At 40.0% G+C, this 21,729-nt stretch overlaps 1 protein-coding gene across 3 annotated transcripts in view; it reads left to right on the top strand.

Annotated features, from left to right (window-relative positions):
• Positions 1 to 21,729, top strand: part of mipol1 (mirror-image polydactyly 1) — a 77,719-nt gene that overhangs the window by 28,561 nt on the left and 27,429 nt on the right. For all 3 annotated transcript variants that reach the window (XM_035743329.2, XM_035743328.2, XM_035743327.2), the window contains 4 exons: positions 5,675 to 6,005; positions 8,673 to 8,811; positions 9,786 to 9,891; positions 12,537 to 12,666. In XM_035743329.2, the coding sequence (XP_035599222.2) occupies positions 5,675 to 6,005; positions 8,673 to 8,811; positions 9,786 to 9,891; positions 12,537 to 12,666 (706 nt within the window). The remainder of the gene's footprint in view (positions 1 to 5,674; positions 6,006 to 8,672; positions 8,812 to 9,785; positions 9,892 to 12,536; positions 12,667 to 21,729) is intronic.

The raw sequence follows: 21,729 nt of genomic DNA, 5'->3' as shown, positions 1-21,729 counted from the left end.
TATCAGGAGCGAGCCGGAAAGGAACTCCAAAAGGAGACGTTTTTGCAAGCAAAGGCTGTTGGCCCTACTCATCATGGGTACATATACTTCTTCCTAAATGTCCTCCCATACTTGTTGGTGTGTGCTATCGGCCTCCTAAGCATAATCATTTATATGATTTACTTGAATCGAATAGCTGTGATCACAATGTATTTGCTGATAGGGAATGTATTCTGCTTGGTGATTTTAATACCAATGTGCACTTATCACCCAAGAAAAGTTAAATGACCTGTACAACTTTGATCAGTTATTTGGACTAAAACAACTGATTGTTGAGCCAAACCCAGGTGTGAATTGACAGTAAATCAACTTTGGATTTGATTATTGTATCAGATCAAGAGAAAGTCTGTCAGTCAGGTATCTTAAATATTGGTTTTAGTGATCATATGGTAAACTACTGTACCCGTAAGAAATCAAAAATCCTACTTGAGCCAGGTAATATCTACATGAAGGTACGGTCTATGAAAGGAACGTTTTGTAGAAGTACTTGGAATTTTGGATTAGTCTCATGTACTAAACTGTGATGATGTTGATCAAACTTGGTATCTTTTTAAAGATCTTTTTCTGTCTGCACTCGACTTTCTGGCTCCGGCGAAACAAATTCCAATCAAACAGCGGTCAGGGAAATGGATCACTTCTGAGATCTTAGACCTCATAAGGGAACGGGATCGCTGCCTGGCCAAATTCAGAAGGACAAATCTACAACACGATTATTATGGTTATATTAACTGTAGAAACCAGCAAAATGGATAAGGACAAATCCCAACAATACAAATCAAATTATATTGGTCATATACGCATGGTTAACAGATGTAATTGCGAGTGTAGCAAAGTGCTTGTGCTTCTAGTTCTGACAGTGCAGCAATATCTAAGTAATACCTAACAATTCCACAACAAATACCTAATACACACAAATCTAAGTAAAGGAATGGAATAAGAATATATAAATATATGGATGAGAAATGTCAGAGCGGCATAGGCTAAGATGCAATAGATAGTATAGAATACAGTATAAACATATCAGATGAGTAATGCAAGATATGTAAACATTATTAAAGTGGCATTATTAAAGTACATAGACACTGTTAATGAGAACTTACACCAGCCTCGTAAACTGTGGAACATGTTAAAGGACATTGGCTCATAAACTCCATAAGGTAAAATCTTGTAGTATTGGCCTGGATATTGATGATGTTTTCCATGACCAGGAAAAGGTTGCAAATCATTTTAACACATTGTTTACCACTATAGCCTCATCTTTGATTAAGAAGTTGTTCTGGACACTATGGCCAGTCTTTCATTTAACAACTTTTACCATAGCAAAGGTATCACAAATGATTTGTTGGAGCTGTGCATGGTGACAGAGGACTACTATGCTTATTGAGCACAAACAAAGCAACTGGGCTGGATATCCTTTCTGCAAGATTCATAAAGGAGAGCCTTCCTGCAAGATTCATAAAGGATGATGCTTGTGTCACTGCTAAAATGATAACGCATATTTTGACCCTATATTGGAAACTACAGGCCTGTGTCGATGCTCAGCACCTTATCCAAAGTTGTTGAGAGATGAGTTTTTAATCAACTTGAAGGATACCTTCTCGAGCACAAACTTCTTTATGAACTCCAATCTGGCTTTAGAACCGCTCATTCCACGGATACTTGCCTTATCCACCTTTTTGACCACATCAAGCAGGAAAGTGAGATGTGGAAATATACAGGTTGCAGAAAGATTTTGACACTGTGGACCATGATATTCCCCTGATGAAACGGAAATGCATGGGTCTAAATGATGTAACAGTGAATTGGTTTGGGTCTTATCTGACCAACAGAACACAAGTATGCAATGTTAGTGATTTTCTGTCAGAGGCCAAAGAAATATCCTCTGGAGTACCACAGGGATCAATTTTAGGGCCTCTCTTGTTTCTTATATACGTTAATGATATGCCAGATACAGTAAAGCGCAAACTCCTGCTTTATGCTGATGATACAGTTTACATAGAGGAGACCCTGAGTAAGGAATTGCATTTTGTTAGAGATTGGTTAACTGACAACAAATTGTCGCTACATTTGGGAGAAAAACTGAATCGTAGATTGCTTTAGTGCTGACAAGATAAAAGAAAACTGTGCAGGCAAGGAGATTGAATCTAAAACAAGTGTAACTTATCTTTGTGTGTCCCTAGATCAATCCCTTTCTGGAAACCTGATTGCTGCTAAAATTCTTTCTAAAATGGCGAACAAATAGAGATGTTTATATCTATATCTACACTAGATATTTTAAGTTGTGTAAAGTTCTTAAGTAAAAATACTTGAAAGTACTACTTAATTAGTTTGTACTTTAATATTTGTATTTTTTACATCTTTTACTTTTCACTCGATACATTTTCCTTGACACCCAAAAGTAGTCGTTACATTTTAAATGCTTAGCAAGACAGGAAAATGGTCTAATTCACACACTTATCAACATCCCTGGTCATCCCTATTGCCTCTGATCTGGCGGACTAACTAAACACAAATGCTTCGTTTGTAAATTATATCTGAGTGTTGGAGTTTGCCCCTGGCTATCCATTTAAAAAGAAAATGGTACCATATGATTTGCTTAATATAAGGAATTTGAAATGATTTATACTTTTACTTTTGATATTTAAGTATTGTTTAGCAATTACATTTACTTTTAATACATAAGAATATTTAAAACCAAACACTTTTGGACTTTTACTCAAGTAATATTGTACTGGGCGACTTTTACTTGAGTCATTTTCTATTAAGGTATCTTTTACTTTTACTCAAGTATGACAATTGGGTACTTTTTCCACCACTGTATTTTAACATCAAAGTTAAGAAACTGCTTATCTCAACCTTGATTCAGTGTCATTTTGATTATGCCTGCTCTGCTTGGTATAGCGGGCTATCAGAAAAGCTGATGCAGGTCATGCAAAATAATGTTATCAGGTATATGCTGAATGTCTCCCCTAGGACCCACATAGGGGTACAGGAGTTCCGGGAGGTGGGCGTGTTGCCTTTGGAGTCCAGAGTGGACCAACTTAAACTTAATCATATGTTTGACATCTTAAATGATTGTGCCCCAGGTTATATGAAAAACCACATTGTTATGTTCTATAACCAACACAGTTACAATACCAGAGCTAGTGTTAGGTCTTGTAAAATCCCAAGAGTAAACAGTACTGCGAGGAGCACGTTTTTCTACACAGGGATTTGTCTATGGAGTAGCCTCCCCCTGGAGATCAAGCAAAGAAAAAGTAGAAATGGTTTTAATTTAGACACGGTTGTCTAAGTAAGAGAAACCGTTCCACTGCCCCTTGTGCCCCCTACTGCCAGTCAGGTGTATTCATTTGAAGGATCAGTATGATGTGTAATGAATAGATTGTTTTAATGTGAAATGAATATGGTTGATTTTTAAGGTTAGGGAGAAGTGCTGTGAATAGGGCCACTTTTTAGGATGTCAATGTAATTCAATGTATTTATGGTTGTTTGTCATTTTCTCTTGTCTTTTAATAATTTATATGTGCTATTGTTTTTACCATCGAGGACCAATTTGGAAACGAGCGTTTTCATGAATATCCTCTGGGTCCACATTGTACATTTTGTTACACAAAATAAATTCAATTCAATGTGTCTTCTTGACTTTTACACTATTTACCACGTAAAACGTCACATCTATCCTTGCAGCCCCAGTCTTTGAGTAGATTTTTCTCATCCTTGAAAGGAGAATCTCCCTCAGTTTTTCCCCATAGGAAACAGCCAACAGCCCATCCACTGTCAGATTAAACAACACCAGCTCTCACCATTGGGAAATGCCATACTTTGTGGAGGCAGTTGTCTTTGTGGGGACCCGTCACGACCAGAATGTTTGTTTTTTTAAATGGTAACCCAGGTTTAGGAACAATGTGTCCCATATTTTCAGTGTGACAAAGGGGGCTATATAAGCGCGTTTGGTGTTATTCATGTTTGAATGTACTGTTTGCATTGGTGAGTCTTAAAGAGAATACTAATAATTGTCTGCAACAATCCAGAGAGGAAGACCCTGGCAACAACGATACGAGGAGGCAGCAGACCTCCCTGATCTCCACTTCAAAACCTGACCTTTTGCAAAATAATTGTCACCGCTAAGCTGGAGCTTCTTTTGGACATAGTGGGGCAATGCTGCTCATGGGCTTCTCCATCACAACACATTTATTAACACAACAGACTGCTGCTTTAAAAAAGCAAAACACTTGATGCAATGTTTGGTGCTCTTTAAACCAGCTCATGTTTGAATTCTACCATATTTGAATTGCATTGATGTTTTATTCCTTAAAATATATTTCGTAATCATAAAGAGGAGTCATTTTTCATGTGACGCTTGAACGAGGAGGTCAAGTTGGAACTTGGAAGGCAATCATACTTTAAAGTACTGCTGGGAAGTTCGGCTCTTACTATCTCGGATCTTTTCTACTCTTTCAGCCAAAAGAACACGACTCTTTCGACTTATTTCGTTCATTTGATTCAGTCATGCCCATTACTCGGGTCCCCCTACCGGTGAACGATGAACTCAAAACTCGAAAGAGTCATGATTCTACAAAGCCTCTGACAAGTTGTTCACCATAGGTGGCTTATTTGAGCTGTCCTTTGTGACTGAGACTTGTAAACGTGTGCTTTAAACAAGGTGCCTTTGTTGATTTCTAAGCATACCAATAAGATTATGTCTTGAAACATTTGAAACAAGGCCTAGCTGAGGCCGCAACCGGATTAGATTGTGAACGACTCTTGGCGGAATGCATTGCTTGACTGCAGTGAGGGGTGATAAGCAGCGCAATGTCATTTGCGAACTGCAGGCCCCCAACGGAGTTTGTTGAGCAGAGGCTGTGTATGTAATGGTTCTACAAAGCTGTGTCCATCATCACATTCGATAATCAATGAATTGCATTCGCTCTTCCACCAGGCCAGATGAATTATCAGTTCTAAACATGTATTTTTCTTTTCTATGTTCATAACAATCATAACTTGACCTTTTTGAATACGGCTTATTTTCTATCAGGATTGAGCATTAGAATTTCACTAATTAAGGTTAAGTTCCTTGCTCAAGGGCACCTCGGCAGATTTGTCACATAGTCGGCTCGGGGATAGGGAATGCTCTAACTGCTAGGCTAGCTGCCGCCCTTTCTCTCCCTCTCGTCTCTTCTCTTCTCTCTTTCTCTCTGGCTCAGCTCTCAACAGAAACATTTACAGAGCACCATGTAGTTCCCTGCCAGCACCAGTCACCAAGCCTCTTTGTATTCCCTTGTTTCCTCAAGAAGCCCCTCCATCCCTCCCCAAAATGACTGAAAATAGCCCATTCCACCAGCTCATAATTCACTGGGTCTTTAAGTGGAACAATATTGTCATGGTCGGTGTTGAAGATGCTCTTAGATGTTTTATTTCTATTCACACGCCACTAATGTCCGTTTATTTTCTTACCACATGTTCATTTAAGCATTTTACTGTATTTTGCACAGTGATTGATGTGTAACCATTTTCCCACAACTTCCGAAGGATATGGAACAAAACATTTACCAGATGTTGCCTGTTTTTTTTTTGTTTTTTTTTAGCATTTGTACCCTATTAACCTTAATTCATTCTGTCATCTCGGCAACTTTAGTCCCCCAGTATTTTAGACCCATAGAGGAAGAGAGTCGGACATCCAGATCTCCATCACCGCACGCCCACCACAGGAGATCTCCCTCACCTCAGGCCCACCACAGGAGATCTCCCTCACCCCAGGCCCACCACAGGAGATCTCCATCACCTCAGACCCACCACAGGGCTCCAGACACAGGCAGGAGGATGGAGGAGGAGAGGACCTCCAGCCGGAGCCCATTCACCCAGGACGGATACAGGTCAGAGGGTCACAGCCAGGGGTCGAACGGCAGTCCTCCAGTCTACAGAAGACACCTCGTCCCTCCAGACTCCAGCCAAGCTCTCCAATCAAGGTGAGCTCTCTTAGAGCCCAACCGTAACTAACGCTGTAGTCAGAAATACGTAAATCGTATTTTGGTCAATAGGTGATTTTCGCAAAAAAAAAAGTTACGTGCACGGCTCCCAGAAACACTTTCATGAGAAACACATACTGTGCATTCGGAAAGTATTCAGACCCCTTGACTTTTTCCATATTTTGTTACATTACAGCCTTATTCTAAAATTGATTCAATAATTTTTTCCACTCATCAGTCTACCCATAATGACAAAGCAAAAACAGTTTTTTTATACATTTTTTCTCATTTATAAAAAATAAACACCACATTTACATAAGTATTCAGATTCTTTACTCAGTACTTTGTTGACAGCGATTCCAGGCTTCTTGGGTATGACCCTACAAGTTTGGCACACCCGTATTTTGGGGGGTTTCTCCCATTCTTCTCTGCAGATCCTCTCAAGCTCTGTCAGGTTGGATGGGGAGTGTCGCTGCACAGCTATTTTCAGGAATGATGGAGGCCACTGTGTTCTTGGGGACATTCAATGCTGCAGGAATGTTTTGGTACCCTTCCCCAGATCTGTGCCTATACACAATCCTCTCCGAGCTCTACAGACAATTCCTTTGACCTCATGGCTTGGCTTTTGCTCTGACATGCACTGTCAACTGTGAGACATTATATAGACAGGTGTGTGCCTTTCCAAATAATGTCCAATCAATTGAATTTACCACAGGTGAATTATGATCAATGGAAACATGATGCACCCAAGCTTAATTTCGAGTCTCATAATAAACAGTCTTAAGTACTTATGTAAATAAGGTATTTCTGTTTGTTTGTTTTTTTAATACAAACCTGTTTTTGCTTTGTCATTATGAGGTATTGTGTGTAGATTGCTGAGGAAAATGTTTTATTTAATAAATGTTTGAAAAGGGCTGTAATGTAGCAAAATTTGGGAAAAGTCAAAAGGGTCTGAATATTTTCCCAAGGCACTGTACATGTACCTGTGAAGGAGTATCTGTACCCACTATAACACTTGGCAATATTGGCGCATGAAGATGATGTAAAAAAGCGTCACTCCTGTCATTTTGTTTCCTTGTGTGTGGTCTGTCTGGTAACAAGAGCTGTTTCTGAGTGACCTAAACCTGTGTTTCTACAACATAAAGATGTGCTACTGTGTCTTTGTCCTCTTGTAAAGATATTCAATCAAAGGTCACATGATTTGGCATCTGATATGAAGGTCTAGATAGATAGATAGATAGATAGATAGATAGATAGATAGATAGATAGATAGATAGATAGATAGATAGATAGATACAGTGGGGAGAACAAGTATTTGATACACTGCCGATTTTGCAGGTTTTCCTACTTACAAAGCATGTAGAGGTCTGTAATTTTTATCATAGGTACACTTCAACTGTGATAGACGGAATCTAAAACAAAAATCCAGAAAATCACATTGTATGATTTTTAAGTAATTCATTCGCATGTTATTGCATGACATAAGTATTTGATCACCTACCAACCAGTAAGAATTCCGGCTCTCACAGACCTGTTAGTTTTTCTTTAAGAAGCCCTCCTGTTCTCCACTCATTACCTGTATTTACTGCACCTGTTTGAACTCGTTACCTGTATAAAAGACACCTGTCCACACACTCAATCAAACAGACTCCAACCTCTCCATAATGGCCAAGACCAGAGAGGGTGTAAGGACATCAGGGATAAAATTGTAGACCTGCACAAGGCTGGGATGGGCTACAGGACAATAGGCAAGCAGCTTGGTGAGAAGGCAACAACTGTTGGCGCAATTATTCGAAAATGGAAGAAGTTCAAGATGACGGTCAATTGCCCTCGGTCTGGGGCTCCATGCAAGATCTCACCTCGTGGGGCATCAATGATCATGAGGAAGGTGAGGGATCAGCCCAGAACTACATGGCAGGACCTGGTCAATGACCTGAAGAGAGCTGGGACCACAGTCTCAAAGAAAACCATTAGTAATACACTACGCCGTCGTGGATTAAAATCCTGAAACAAAGGTTTCTGTACCAAATATTAAGTTCTGCTTTTCTGATGTATCAAATACTTATGTTATGCAATAAAATGCTAATTAATTACTTATAAAATCATACAATGTGATTTTCTGGATTTTTGTTTTAGATTCCGTCTCTCACAGTTGAAGTGTACCTATGATTAAAAAAAATACAGACCTCTACATGCTTTGTAAGTAGGAAAACCTGCAAAATTGGCAGTGTATCAAATACTCATTCTCCCCACGGTAGGTAGGTAGGTAGGTAGGTAGGTAGGTAGGTAGGTAGGTAGGTAGGTAGGTAGGTAGGTAGGTAGGTAGGTAGGTAGGTAGGTAGATAGATAGATAGACAATAATATGAGGCATTGTTGCGCGGAATCATATTCCTGGCTACAATAGGGAAGTAATCTACATGGCAATACACTGCCGTAATAACTTAATATTACCTTAAAGGTCAACTGTATGATTTGCCTAATATAACAGAGTAAATAAAGACACTGTAATATGCCTGAAATAGTGCAGAGTGCATCCCTTGCGTATTTGATAATTGCCTGTCTGTTTCGTTGGAGACAAGGCTATAACTAATTTGTGTTGCCGTTCGCTCTCAAGTTTTAATATTGTTGCTCTCTCTCTAATCAAATTATTTTTCTCCCATGATGCAGTATAAAAGAAGACCAAGGAAACATTAAAGTTAGCAGTAGTTCCTTTGACTCCAAAAAGCAAAGCCTCGTCCTTGACAAAGAGAAGAATATTGCCTTCCTGCTGAAGGAGCTGGATTCACTCAGAGAGCTCAATAAGAAGGTAGGTTGAAATGTTAAATGTAATTGAAATGTATCTTGCCCTGCTAGATACAGGTCCTAGCTAAAATACATGGCATTTGTGGTTCCAGCTTTCTTTTCACTCATAACTTGTCCTCTTCCTCTTTAAATAGATGATTGTGTTGTGTCTGTCACAGCTGCCAACTATTGAGTGTCCACCTCTCTTGTCCACCTCTCTCTTATCCGCCATGTCCAAAGCATATGACTAGCTGGTTATCCTGTCCTGTCCTGTGTTTGGTCTGGAGCATGCCCAGTGTCCCTCTGTGCACAGGCTGCCTTCTTGCAACTGAGCGCCTGTTAGAGAGGGTGTAGCCACAGAGAGGCCCTCTGAAACGGCTATAATTGATGCCTCTGGTTTGCAAGTAGCTGTGACTCCTGACAGAAAGTCAGGAACAGTTCCCAAGAGTCTGTTTTTGCTGGCAGGGCCGTGAGAGCCGACTCTGAGGACTCAACTGAGGCATGTTTTCAAAGTGCGGGGGGGGGACACACCAACTCGGGGCAAAATATTTAAGACAGGAGGTTAAATCTATCACTAGGTCTTGTAAAATATCACTCCCCGACAAGATTTCTAGGAGTTCAATAGCAGTGCTTATTTTTTATTGGCGTCTGAAATAATGTGATGTAGAGGCTCGATTGTATAACTTGTTATAGAACGCCTGAGTGATGGTATCTATATAATATTCTGTTTGTTAAATGGATGGTTGTCACCACCCGGGAAACTACAACAGTTAATTAGTATGTCGTCAAACTGCAGGATGGAGTCAGGTGTCTATCTGGTGTTTTGCATGAGGTTTTTGCTACTGTCTGTGAGTGAAGCAAGTTAGCGACTATGTCTGGACAATTACCGACAGGCTCTGCAGCTCAGCATTGGTTGGGGTTAATTCCATTTTCAATTAATTTCTCAATTCAATGAATGTCCCAATTTTGAAGTCTGTCTGGTTTTGTGATCTCCGGCAGCTCCAGGACAAGTTGGCCGTGAGGGAGAAGGAGTTAGAGAGCAGGCTGGTGGACGCTGAGCTGATGCAGACTCAACTGGATGCCCGGGCCTGTGAGAAGGCTGGAGGTACGTTATGGAGGGGGGAGAGGCTAGGGGAGAGAGGACAGACCCTGGGCCTGTGGGAAAGCTGGAGGTATGTTATGGAGGACGGAGAGGCTAGGGGAGAGAGGACAGACCCTGGGCCTGTGGGAAAGCTGGAGGTATGTTATGGAGGAGGGAGAGGCTAGGGGAGAGAGGACAGACCCTGGGCCTGTGGGAAGGCTGGAGGTATGTTATGGAGGAGGGAGAGGCTAGGGGAGAGAGGACAGACCCTGGGCCTGTGAGAAGGCTGGAGGTACGTTATGGAGGGGGGATAGGCTAGGGGAGAGAGGACAGACCCTGGGCCTGTGGGAAAGCTGGAGATATGTTATGGAGGAGGGAGAGGCTAGAGGAGAGAGGACAGACCCTGGGCCTGTGGGAAAGCTGGAGGTATGTTATGGAGGGGGGACAAACCCTGGCCTGTGGGAAAGCTGGAGGTACGGTATGGAGGGGGGACAAACCCTGGGCCTGTGGGAAAGCTGGAGGTACGGTATGGAGGGGGACAAACCCTGGGCCTTTGAGAAAGCTGGAGGTATGTTATAGAGGGGGGAGAGGCTAGGGGAGAGAGGACAAACCCTGGCCCTGTGGGAAAGCTGGAGGTACGTTATAGAGGGGGGAGAGGCTAGGGGAGAGAGGACAAACCCTGGGCCTGTGGGAAAGCTGGAGGTACATTATAGAGGGGGAGAGGCTAGAGGAGAGAGGACAAACCCTGGGCCTATGGGAAAGCTGGAGGTATGTTATAGAGGGGGAGAGTCTAGGGGAGAGAGGACAAACCCTGGCCCTGTGGGAAAGCTGGAGGTACGTTATAGAGGGGGGAGAGGCTAGGGGAGAGAGGACAAACCCTGGGCCTGTGGGAAAGCTGGAGGTACGTTATAGAGGGGGAGAGGCTAGAGGAGAGAGGACAAACCCTGGACCTGTGGGAAAGCTGGAGGTACGTTATAGAGGGGGAGAGGCTAGAGGAGAGAGGACAAACCCTGGGCCTGTGGGAAAGCTGGAGGTACGTTATAGAGGGGGAGAGGCTAGAGGAGAAAGGACAAACCCTGGGTCTATGGGAAGGCTGGCCGTAGGAAGGGTCATACAGTACAGTACAGACAGTACAATAGAGTACATTGAGGATAATAAGATCTCAAATAAAGCCTATTATCTGACCAGTTATAATTTTTTCTGCGCTGTAATGTAAAGTGATGGCCCATAGGATTTCCAAGGTGGCCTAAAGGCAAGCAATGTCTACAAGATGAAGTTACGACTTCGTTCTCCTCAGACATTTTATCCCTAATGAACTTTTGTAGAAGTAAAACGGAGATGTCAAGTGTGGAAAATAATGATACATTTGTTTTACATGCAACTTGAGTATCAAAACGAATTGTAACTTACTAATCGTATTTGTTAATGTAATTTAACCGCTCCCAACCTTCACTGAACAAATATTAGAATTTAGCTGAGCAAATAACTTCTTTTCTTTACTATTGCTTTTCTTCTTAGGTGAGAGCCCTCCCAACCCACCTAATAATTAAACAAAATACGGTACATCGAGCTGCACAATTAGCAGCTCCAATTGTGCCTTTAATAAATTTAAAGTGTGTGTCGTGTAGCCTATTTGCCGTCCTCATATTAATATGATTTGCATGGCTCAGGGAGGCGATGTTTAATGAGCAAATTCCAGCTAAAATGCTATATTGATTTTCTTACTGAACTTTGTAATGGCTTACAGCGAGGCTCACTGTTTATCATTAAGCCACATCTCTGAGACGGGAGAAGAATTAGCTATTGATGGATCTCAGGGGCTCTTTCGTAGTGGGATTAACAAAGGGATCTGAAGACAGTGGTAATCCCAAAATCTGCTGGTTTTAAGGCAGCCGGCATACAGCGCAGTAATTTCGGGACCCGGGTCAGGTGTAAGCTGAAGGGAAATCTCTCCCTGCCAGGCTACAGAGTCTGTATCAATAAGAAAAGTTTTCCCTCCATGAGTGGGACAGACAGTATTACATAAAAGAACTCATGGATGGACTATTTTTCTTTTTGTCTAACTCAGTATGTGCTCTTCATAACTCAAACCCAATTTGGCAACACATTAGACAAGTCATTTCACAGCTCACTCTCACTAAAACCGGTCTAGTTTTCAGACATTAGAAGAACACAATGTTTTTGGCTTGAAAGTGTTTGTTCAACCTTGTTTATCAAATCAAACGTCTTGAGTTAGGGTTAAGGACTGGCCAATCTCTTAACCATTGTGAGATGATGAGTGCTTGCTGATGTTGTGACGATGTCGACCAACTGCCTGACTCTGAGGCCCAGACACTGTGCCTTTATTGCTTGGGGCAACTATATGTCCAGCCTCTGTGGAGATCACCTCAGCAGTTCACTTCCCCACAAAATGAGTTTGACTGGAGTTAATACCTGTGCCACAGTGTTTCAGTGGCAATAACTTTCTTCCACAGGGAGCTTATCGTTGTTATTGAGCAGTAACTGATGGTCAGAAACTAAGAACAATGCTTCCTCTCTCTTTATATCTATCTCTTTATCTCTTTCCCTCTCTCTCTTTTACTATTTCTCTTTTTTCTATTTCCATTACTACTCTCTCTCTCTCTCTCTCTCTCTCTTTCACTGTCTCTCTCTTTGTCTCTCTCCTTCAGCCCTAGTGGAGGAGATATACCAGGCTCAGAGGGATAGGGACCAGGCAGTGATGGCCCGGTTGCGTCTGGCAAATGAAGAGAGGGATGAGGCCCTGCTCAGGGCCAAGCGACTGCAGCAGGCAGTGGCTGAGTATGTACTAAAGCACCATAACATAGTAAACCACAACATAGTAAACCACAACACAGTAAACCACACCACAACACAGTAAACCACATCACAACATAGTAAACCACAACACACCACAACATAGTAAACCACAACACATCACAACATAGTAAACCACAACACACCACAACATAGTAAACCACAACATAGTAAACCACAACACACCACAACATAGTAAACCACAACACACCACAACATAGTAAACCACAACATAGTAAACCACAACACACCACAACATAGTAAATCACAACATAGTAAATCACAACTCACCACAACATAGTAAACCACAACACATCACAACATAGTAAATCACAACATAGTAAATCACAACATAGTAAACCACAACACACCACAACATAGTAAACCACAACACACCACAACATAGTAAACCATACAACACACCACAACATAGTAAACCACAACACACCACAACATAGTAAACCACAACACACCACAACATAGTAAACCACAACATAGTGAACCACAACATAGTAAACCACAACACACCACAACATAGTAAACCACAACATAGTAGTAAACCACAACACACCACAACATAGTAAACCACAACACACCACAACATAGTAAACCACAACATAGTGAACCACAACACACCACAACATAGTAAACCACAACACACCACAACATAGTAAACCACAACACATCACAACATAGTGAACCACAACACACCACAACATAGTAAACCACAACACACCACAACATAGTAAACCACAACACACCACAACATAGTAAACCACAACACATCACAACATAGTAAACCACAACACATCACAACATAGTGACCTACAACACATCACAACATAGTAAACCACAACACACCACAACATAGTAAACCACAACACACCACAACATAGTAAACCACAACACATCACAACATAGTGTAAACCACAACACACCAAACCACAACACATCACAACATAGTAAACCACAACACACCACAACATAGTAAACCACAACACATCACAACATAGTAAACCACAACACACCACAACATAGTAAACCACAACACACCACAACATAGTAAACCACAACACACCACAACATAGTAAACCACAACACATCACAACATAGTAAACCAACACATCACAACACCACAACATAGTAAACCACAACAACACAACCACAACATAGTAAACCACAACACATCACAACATAGTAAACCACAACACACCACAACATAGTAAACCACAACACATCACAACATAGTAAACCACAACACATCACAACATAGTAAACCACAACATAGTAAAACACACCACAACATAGTAAACCACAACACACCACAACATAGTAAACACAACATAGTAAAACACATCACAACATAGTAAACCACAACACACCACAACATAGTAAATCACAACACACCACAACATAGTAAACCACAAACCACAACATAGTAAACCACAACACATCACAACATAGTAAATCACAACATAGTAAACCACAACACATCACAACATAGTAAACCACAACATAGTAAACCACAACATAGTAAACAACACAACAACATAGTAAAACAACATAGTAAATCACAACATAGTAAACCACAACACATCACAACATAGTAAACCACAACACATCACAACATAGTAAACCACAACACATCACAACATAGTAAACCACAACACACCACAACATAGTAAATCACAACACAACATAGTAAAACAACACATCACAACATAGTAAACACACATAGTAAATCACAACATAGTAAACACATCACAACATAGTAAACCACAACAACAACATAGTAAACCACAACACATCACAACATAGTAAACAACACATCACAACATAGTAAACCACAACATAGTAAACATCACAACATAGTAAACCACAACACACCACAACATAGTAAACCACATCACAGTAAAACCACAACATAGTAAACCACAACACATCACAACATAGTAAATCACAACATAGTAAATCACAACATAGTAAATCACAACATAGTAAACCACAACACATCACAACATAGTAAACCACAACACATCACAACATAGTAAACCACAACACATCACAACATAGTAAACCACAACACATCACAACATAGTAAATCACAACATAGTAAATCACAACATAGTAAACATAGTAAACACAACACATCACAACATAGTAAACCACACCATAGTAACACCACAACATAGTAAACAACACAACACATCACAACATAGTAAACCACAACACACCACAACATAGTAAACCACAACACATCACAACATAGTAAACCACAACACATCACAACATAGTAACACCACAACATAGTAAACCACAACACATCACAACATAGTAAACCACAACACATCACAACATAGTAAACCACAACACATCACAACATAGTAAATCACAACATAGTAAACCACAACACATCACAACATAGTAAATCACAACATAGTAAACCACAACACATCACAACATAGTAAACCACAACATAATAAACCACAACATAGTAAACCACAACATACTAAACCACAACACATCACAACATAGTAAACCACAACACATCACAACATAGTAAACCACAACATAGTAAACCACAACACATCACAACATAGTAAACCACAACACACCACAACATAGTAAACCACAACACACCACAACATAGTAAACTACAACACATCACAACATAGTAAACCACAACACACCACAACATAGTAAACCACAACACACCACAACATAGTAAATCACAACATAGTAAACCACAACACACCACAACATAGTAAACCACAACACACCACAACATAGTAAACCACAACACACCACAACATAGTAAACCACAACACACCACAACATAGTAAACCACAACACATCACAACATAGTAAACCACAACACACCACAACATAGTAAACCACAACACACCACAACATAGTAAACCACAACACATCACAACATAGTAAACCACAACACATCACAACATAGTAAACCACAACACACCACAACATAGTAAACCACAACACACCACAACATAGTAAACCACAACACACACCACAACATAGTAAACCACAACACATCACAACATAGTAAACCACAACACACCACAACATAGTAAACCACAACACATCACAACATAGTAAACCACAACACACCACAACATAGTAAACCACAACACATCACAACATAGTAAACCACAACACATCACAACATAGTAAACCACAACACATCACAACATAGTAAACCACAACACACCACAACATAGTAAACCACAACACATCACAACATAGTAAACCACAACACATCACAACATAGTAAACCACAACACACCACAACATAGTAAACTACAACACACCACAACATAGTAAATCACAACATAGTAAACCACAACTCACCACAACATAGTAAACCACAACACATCACAACATAGTAAATCACAACATAGTACATCACAACATAGTAAACCACAACACACCACAACATAGTAAACTCACAACATAGTAAACCACAACACATCACAACATAGTCACAACATAGTAAACCACAACACACCACAACATAGTAAACTACAACATCACAACACATCACAACATAGTAAACCACAACACATCACAACATAGTAAACCACAACACACCACAACATAGTAAACCACAACATAGTGAATCACAACATAGTAAACCAACAACACACCACAACATAGTAAACCACAACACACCACAACATAGTAAACCACAACACACCACAACATAGTAAACCACAACACACCACAACATAGTAAACATCACAACATAGTAAAAACCACAACATAGTAAACCACAACACACCACAACATAGTAAACCACAACATAGTGAACAACACAACATAGTAAACCACAACACACCACAACATAGTAAACCACAAAACCACAACATAGTAAACCACAACACACCACAACATAGTAAACCACAACACACCACAACATAGTAAACTACAACACATCACAACATAGTAAACACACATAGTAAAACACACCACAACATAGTAAACCACAACACACCACAACATAGTAAACACAACACATCACAACATATAGTGAACCACAACACACCACAACATAGTAAACCACAACACACCACAACATAGTAAACCACAACACACACAACATAGTAAACCACAACACATCACAACATAGTAAACCACAACACACCACAACATAGTAAACCACAACACATCACAACATAGTAAACCACAACACATCACAACATAGTAAACCACAACACATCACAACATATAAACCACAACACACCACAACAGTGACAACATAGTACAACACATCACAACATAGTAAACCACAACACACCACAACATAGTAAACCACAACACACCACAACATAGTAAACCACAACACACCACAACATAGTAAACCACAACACATCACAACATAGTAAACCACAACACACCACAACATAGTAAACCACAACACATCACAACATAGTAAACCACAACACACCACAACATAGTAAACCACAACACACCACAACATAGTAAACCACAACACACCACAACATAGTAAACCACAACACATCACAACATAGTAAACCACAACACACCACAACATAGTAAACCACAACACATCACAACATAGTAAACCACAACACATCACAACATAGTAAACCACAACACACCACAACATAGTAAACCACAACACATCACAACATAGTAAACCACAACACATCACAACATAGTAAACCACAACACATCACAACATAGTAAATCACAACATAGTAAATCACAACATAGTAAATCACAACATAGTAAATCACAACATAGTAAACCACAAAACCACAACATAGTAAACCACACACACCAACATAGTAAACCACAACACATCACAACATAGTAAACCACAAAATCACAACATAGGAAACCACAACAATCACAACATAGTAAACCACAACACATCACAACATAGTAAACCACAACACACCACAACATAGTAAACCACAACATAGTAAACCACAACACATCACAACATAGTAAACCACAACACACCACAACATAGTAAACCACAACACATCACAACATAGTAAACCACAACACATCACAACATAGTAAACCACAACACATCACAACATAGTAAACCACAACACATCACAACATAGTAAACCACAACACACCACAACATAGTAAACTACAACACATCACAACATAGTAAACTACAACACATCACAACATAGTAAACCACAACACACCACAACATAGTAAACCACAACACATCACAACATAGTAAACACATCACAACATACATCACAACATAGTAAACCACAACACATCACAACATAGTAAACCACAACAACATAGTAAATCACAACATAGTAAACCACAACACATCACAACATAGTAAACCACAACACATCAGAACATAGTAAACCACAACACACCACAACATAGTAAACCACAACACATCACAACATAGTAAACCACAACACACCACAACATAGTAAACTACAACACATCACAACATAGTAAACTACAACACATCACAATATAGTAAACCACAACACACCACAACATAGTAAACCACAACACACCACAAACATAGTAAATCACAACACACCACAACATAGTAAACCACAACACATCACAACATAGTAAACCAACAACACATCACAACATAGTAAACCACAACACATCACAACATAGTAAACCACAACACACCACAACATAGTAAACTACAACACACCACAACATAGTAAACCACAACACATCACAACATAGTAAACTACAACACATCACAACATAGTAAACCACAACACACCACAACATAGTAAACCACAACACACACAACATAGTAAAAACCACAACACACCACAACATAGTAAACCACAACACATCACAACATAGTAAACCACAACACATCACAACATAGTAAACCACAACACATCACAACATAGTAAACCACAACACATCACAACATAGTAAACCACAACACACCACAACATAGTAAACTACAACACATCACAACATAGTAAACTACAACACATCACAACATAGTAAACCACAACACATCACAACATAGTGACCTACAACACATCACAACATAGTGACCTACAACACATCACAACATAGTAAACCACAACATAGTAAACCACAACACATCACAACATAGTAAATCACAACATAGTAAATCACAACATAGTAAACCACAACACATCACAACATAGTAAACCACAACATAGTAAACCACAACACATCACAACATAGTAAACCACAACACACCACAACATAGTAAACCACAACACATCACAACATAGTAAACCACAACACATCACAACATAGTAAACCACAACACATCACAACATAGTAAATCACAACATAGTAAACCACAACACATCACAACATAGTAAATCACAACATAGTAAACCACAACACATCACAACATAGTAAATCACAACCTAGTAAACCACAACACACCACAACATAGTAAACCACAACACATCACAACATAGTAAATCACAACATAGTAAATCACAACATAGTAAACCACAACACACCACAACATAGTAAACTACAACACACCACAACATAGTAAATCACAACATAGTAAATCACAACATAGTAAACCACAACACACCACAACATAGTAAACCACAACACATCACAACATAGTAAACCACAACACATCACAACATAGTAAACCACAACACACCACAACATAGTAAACCACAACACATCACAACATAGTAAACCACAACACACCACAACATAGTAAACTATAACACATCACAACATAGTGACCTACAACACATCACAACATAGTGACCTACAACACATCACAACATAGTGACCTACAACACATCACAACATAGTAAACCACAACACATCACAGAGCAATTCAGGATTCAATTCTGTGACAATTCAGGAAATAAACAGAAATTCAAATTTCCTCATTTTCTCATCCCTGGCATATTGACCCATTCTGCTTAACTCACTCACCTCTCCCGCCTCTTCTCTGTCACAATCCATTTGAATTCAGTCAATTCAGAGTGTAACTTACATTTCAAGGAACATTTGAATTTCAATTGATTTTCTGAAATGAATAAATGGAAGTGGTGTTGTTGACCCCCAGCCCTACCACACAGGATCACTCTGATCAATTACAGTAAGACACCTATCTCCCTCCCTCTGCTCTCACTGTCCTTCACAACACCAGCAGTACAGAGACAACTTGGGAAATAAATAGGAGAAAGCAGTCTATGAGATAATAGTGAAAAGCATTACATTTGTTCTCTTCTCTCTGCTAAACTCTTTGTTATTTCCTCACTTCCCCATTTTCCTCTTCTATGGAAGTGGGGACGGAGGGTTTACTGACAGCTATAATGGGTCAGACTGTTTTACTTGCCATTGCTTAGGCGAACTCCGCTTTGTTCTTCAGGCTAGTCGACAAGGTGAATGGAATGGCGGTGCAAAACAAGTGGGGGGGGGGGGGTGGAGAAGAATGCAATATCGACTGGTTTGGGAATATATCGGAGGGGTGTGACATTTCATAAGAGTCCCCTCGCCCTCCGTGCGAGGTTGTCAGTCAAGAGTTGCACTGTATAGGAAATCAATCAAGTCCTTCAGACCAGCAGATCTTTACCAGCCTGTCTGAGAGGGCTAATTAATGTGATCTTTTTGTTTAGTTTAGGTGGTTGTTCGACTGGGGTGGGGTATGTTCTTAAGGTCCAGGACCGTTCAAATTAAAGCTGCATTGTCCACTAGGAACGAATAGAGGCGGGCAGGCAATATTAGCTGGTGCAGTTTAGAAGTAATTACATTTCTACTTAAGGGAATATATAACTTTCTGTCGGAAGCAAATCTATATTTAAATAAGCCTGTGTTGGTGTGCTGGTTGGTGTGAGATCCACTTGCATAAATCCCATTGTTGTTGTTTTATATATCCAATGCATTGTTTACTCTCAAAACATTTGTCAAACACATTTTTTTATCGCAAATCACATTTATTTGATATTGCCTTTTATTGGAATGATTCAAATTATTTAAATTGTCGGGACTTATTGGTTGGCATGAAGCACTTTCAGCCTAGTATTATGCCAAATAGCCTGGCAATCTAATGAGAAGAACAGCGCATTTCATCTCTTCAACGGCATCTCCCAGCCTTCCTCTTAGAAAGAAAAGGTAATTGATAGCCAAGCGCCAATCCCATTATCTTAGCTGGAATATGGAAAAGCATGTTCTAAACCTTTATTCTCCCAGGCAGGTCAGTGGCAGGCCCAGTATGATTGAGTATGTACCTTTATAATGGGAGGTGATCCGTGTAATGCCTTTGTAAATGAGCTGAAGAATTTTTGTTTTTTTTTCCCATGAGAGGAGAGGATCGACTGACTGGCCTCCTGGGGGAAATCACATGGGCACTTTTTAAAGGTGAAATCAGCATTCCGGTCCCAGCATGCGTCCTCCCCGCCACTGTTTCAGTAAAAAGCTGAGGCCCTTTTCAATTGCAGTGTACTATAAAGGGAATAGGGTGCCTGGGATGCATACAGGGAGAGGTGCCTCGACAGGTAAACGTTTAAACTGGGCTGTAAAGAGCCATGTCCCGTCCTGATTGAAGCCAGAGGAAAGCTGGTGTTATTGATATGCTATATGAGTGTTGTTTTGATTAATACAATTTTGTTGTAAAATCGCTTCAGTCTCAATTTATTTAAAAAAAAAAAAAAACATTTTAACAAGCAATATCATTTTATCGTTGTGTCCCCTTGGTAAACTGGTTTATCTCTGGTTGTTATCTAGAAAAACACTCTGATGAAGGTAGATTGAGACCAAAAAATGTGGTTAAATAAGATCCCTTAAACTTGTTAGAAGCATGAAGATTACCACGACCAGTGTGCTGGAGTTGTTCTTATTTTTGATTGTTAGCAAGAACAATGTACTGAGTGCTTTGAGTTGGTCCATAAATCTCCTGGCACACCTCTGTAATTACAGTAGTCGTTTCTCTGTGCTCCTTCCTCTGCTCAATACTGCACACCGACAAATGATTCAACACCTCATCTCAGCACATATGAACAATTGATCCCAGTAGTCATTATTAGC

The sequence above is a fragment of the Oncorhynchus keta genome, chromosome 29 (assembly GCF_023373465.1).
Source record: "Oncorhynchus keta strain PuntledgeMale-10-30-2019 chromosome 29, Oket_V2, whole genome shotgun sequence".
Taxonomy (NCBI): domain Eukaryota; kingdom Metazoa; phylum Chordata; class Actinopteri; order Salmoniformes; family Salmonidae; genus Oncorhynchus; species Oncorhynchus keta.
The sequence above is the reverse complement of the archived record's forward strand: the minus strand, read 5'-3'. Positions and strand labels throughout refer to the sequence as shown.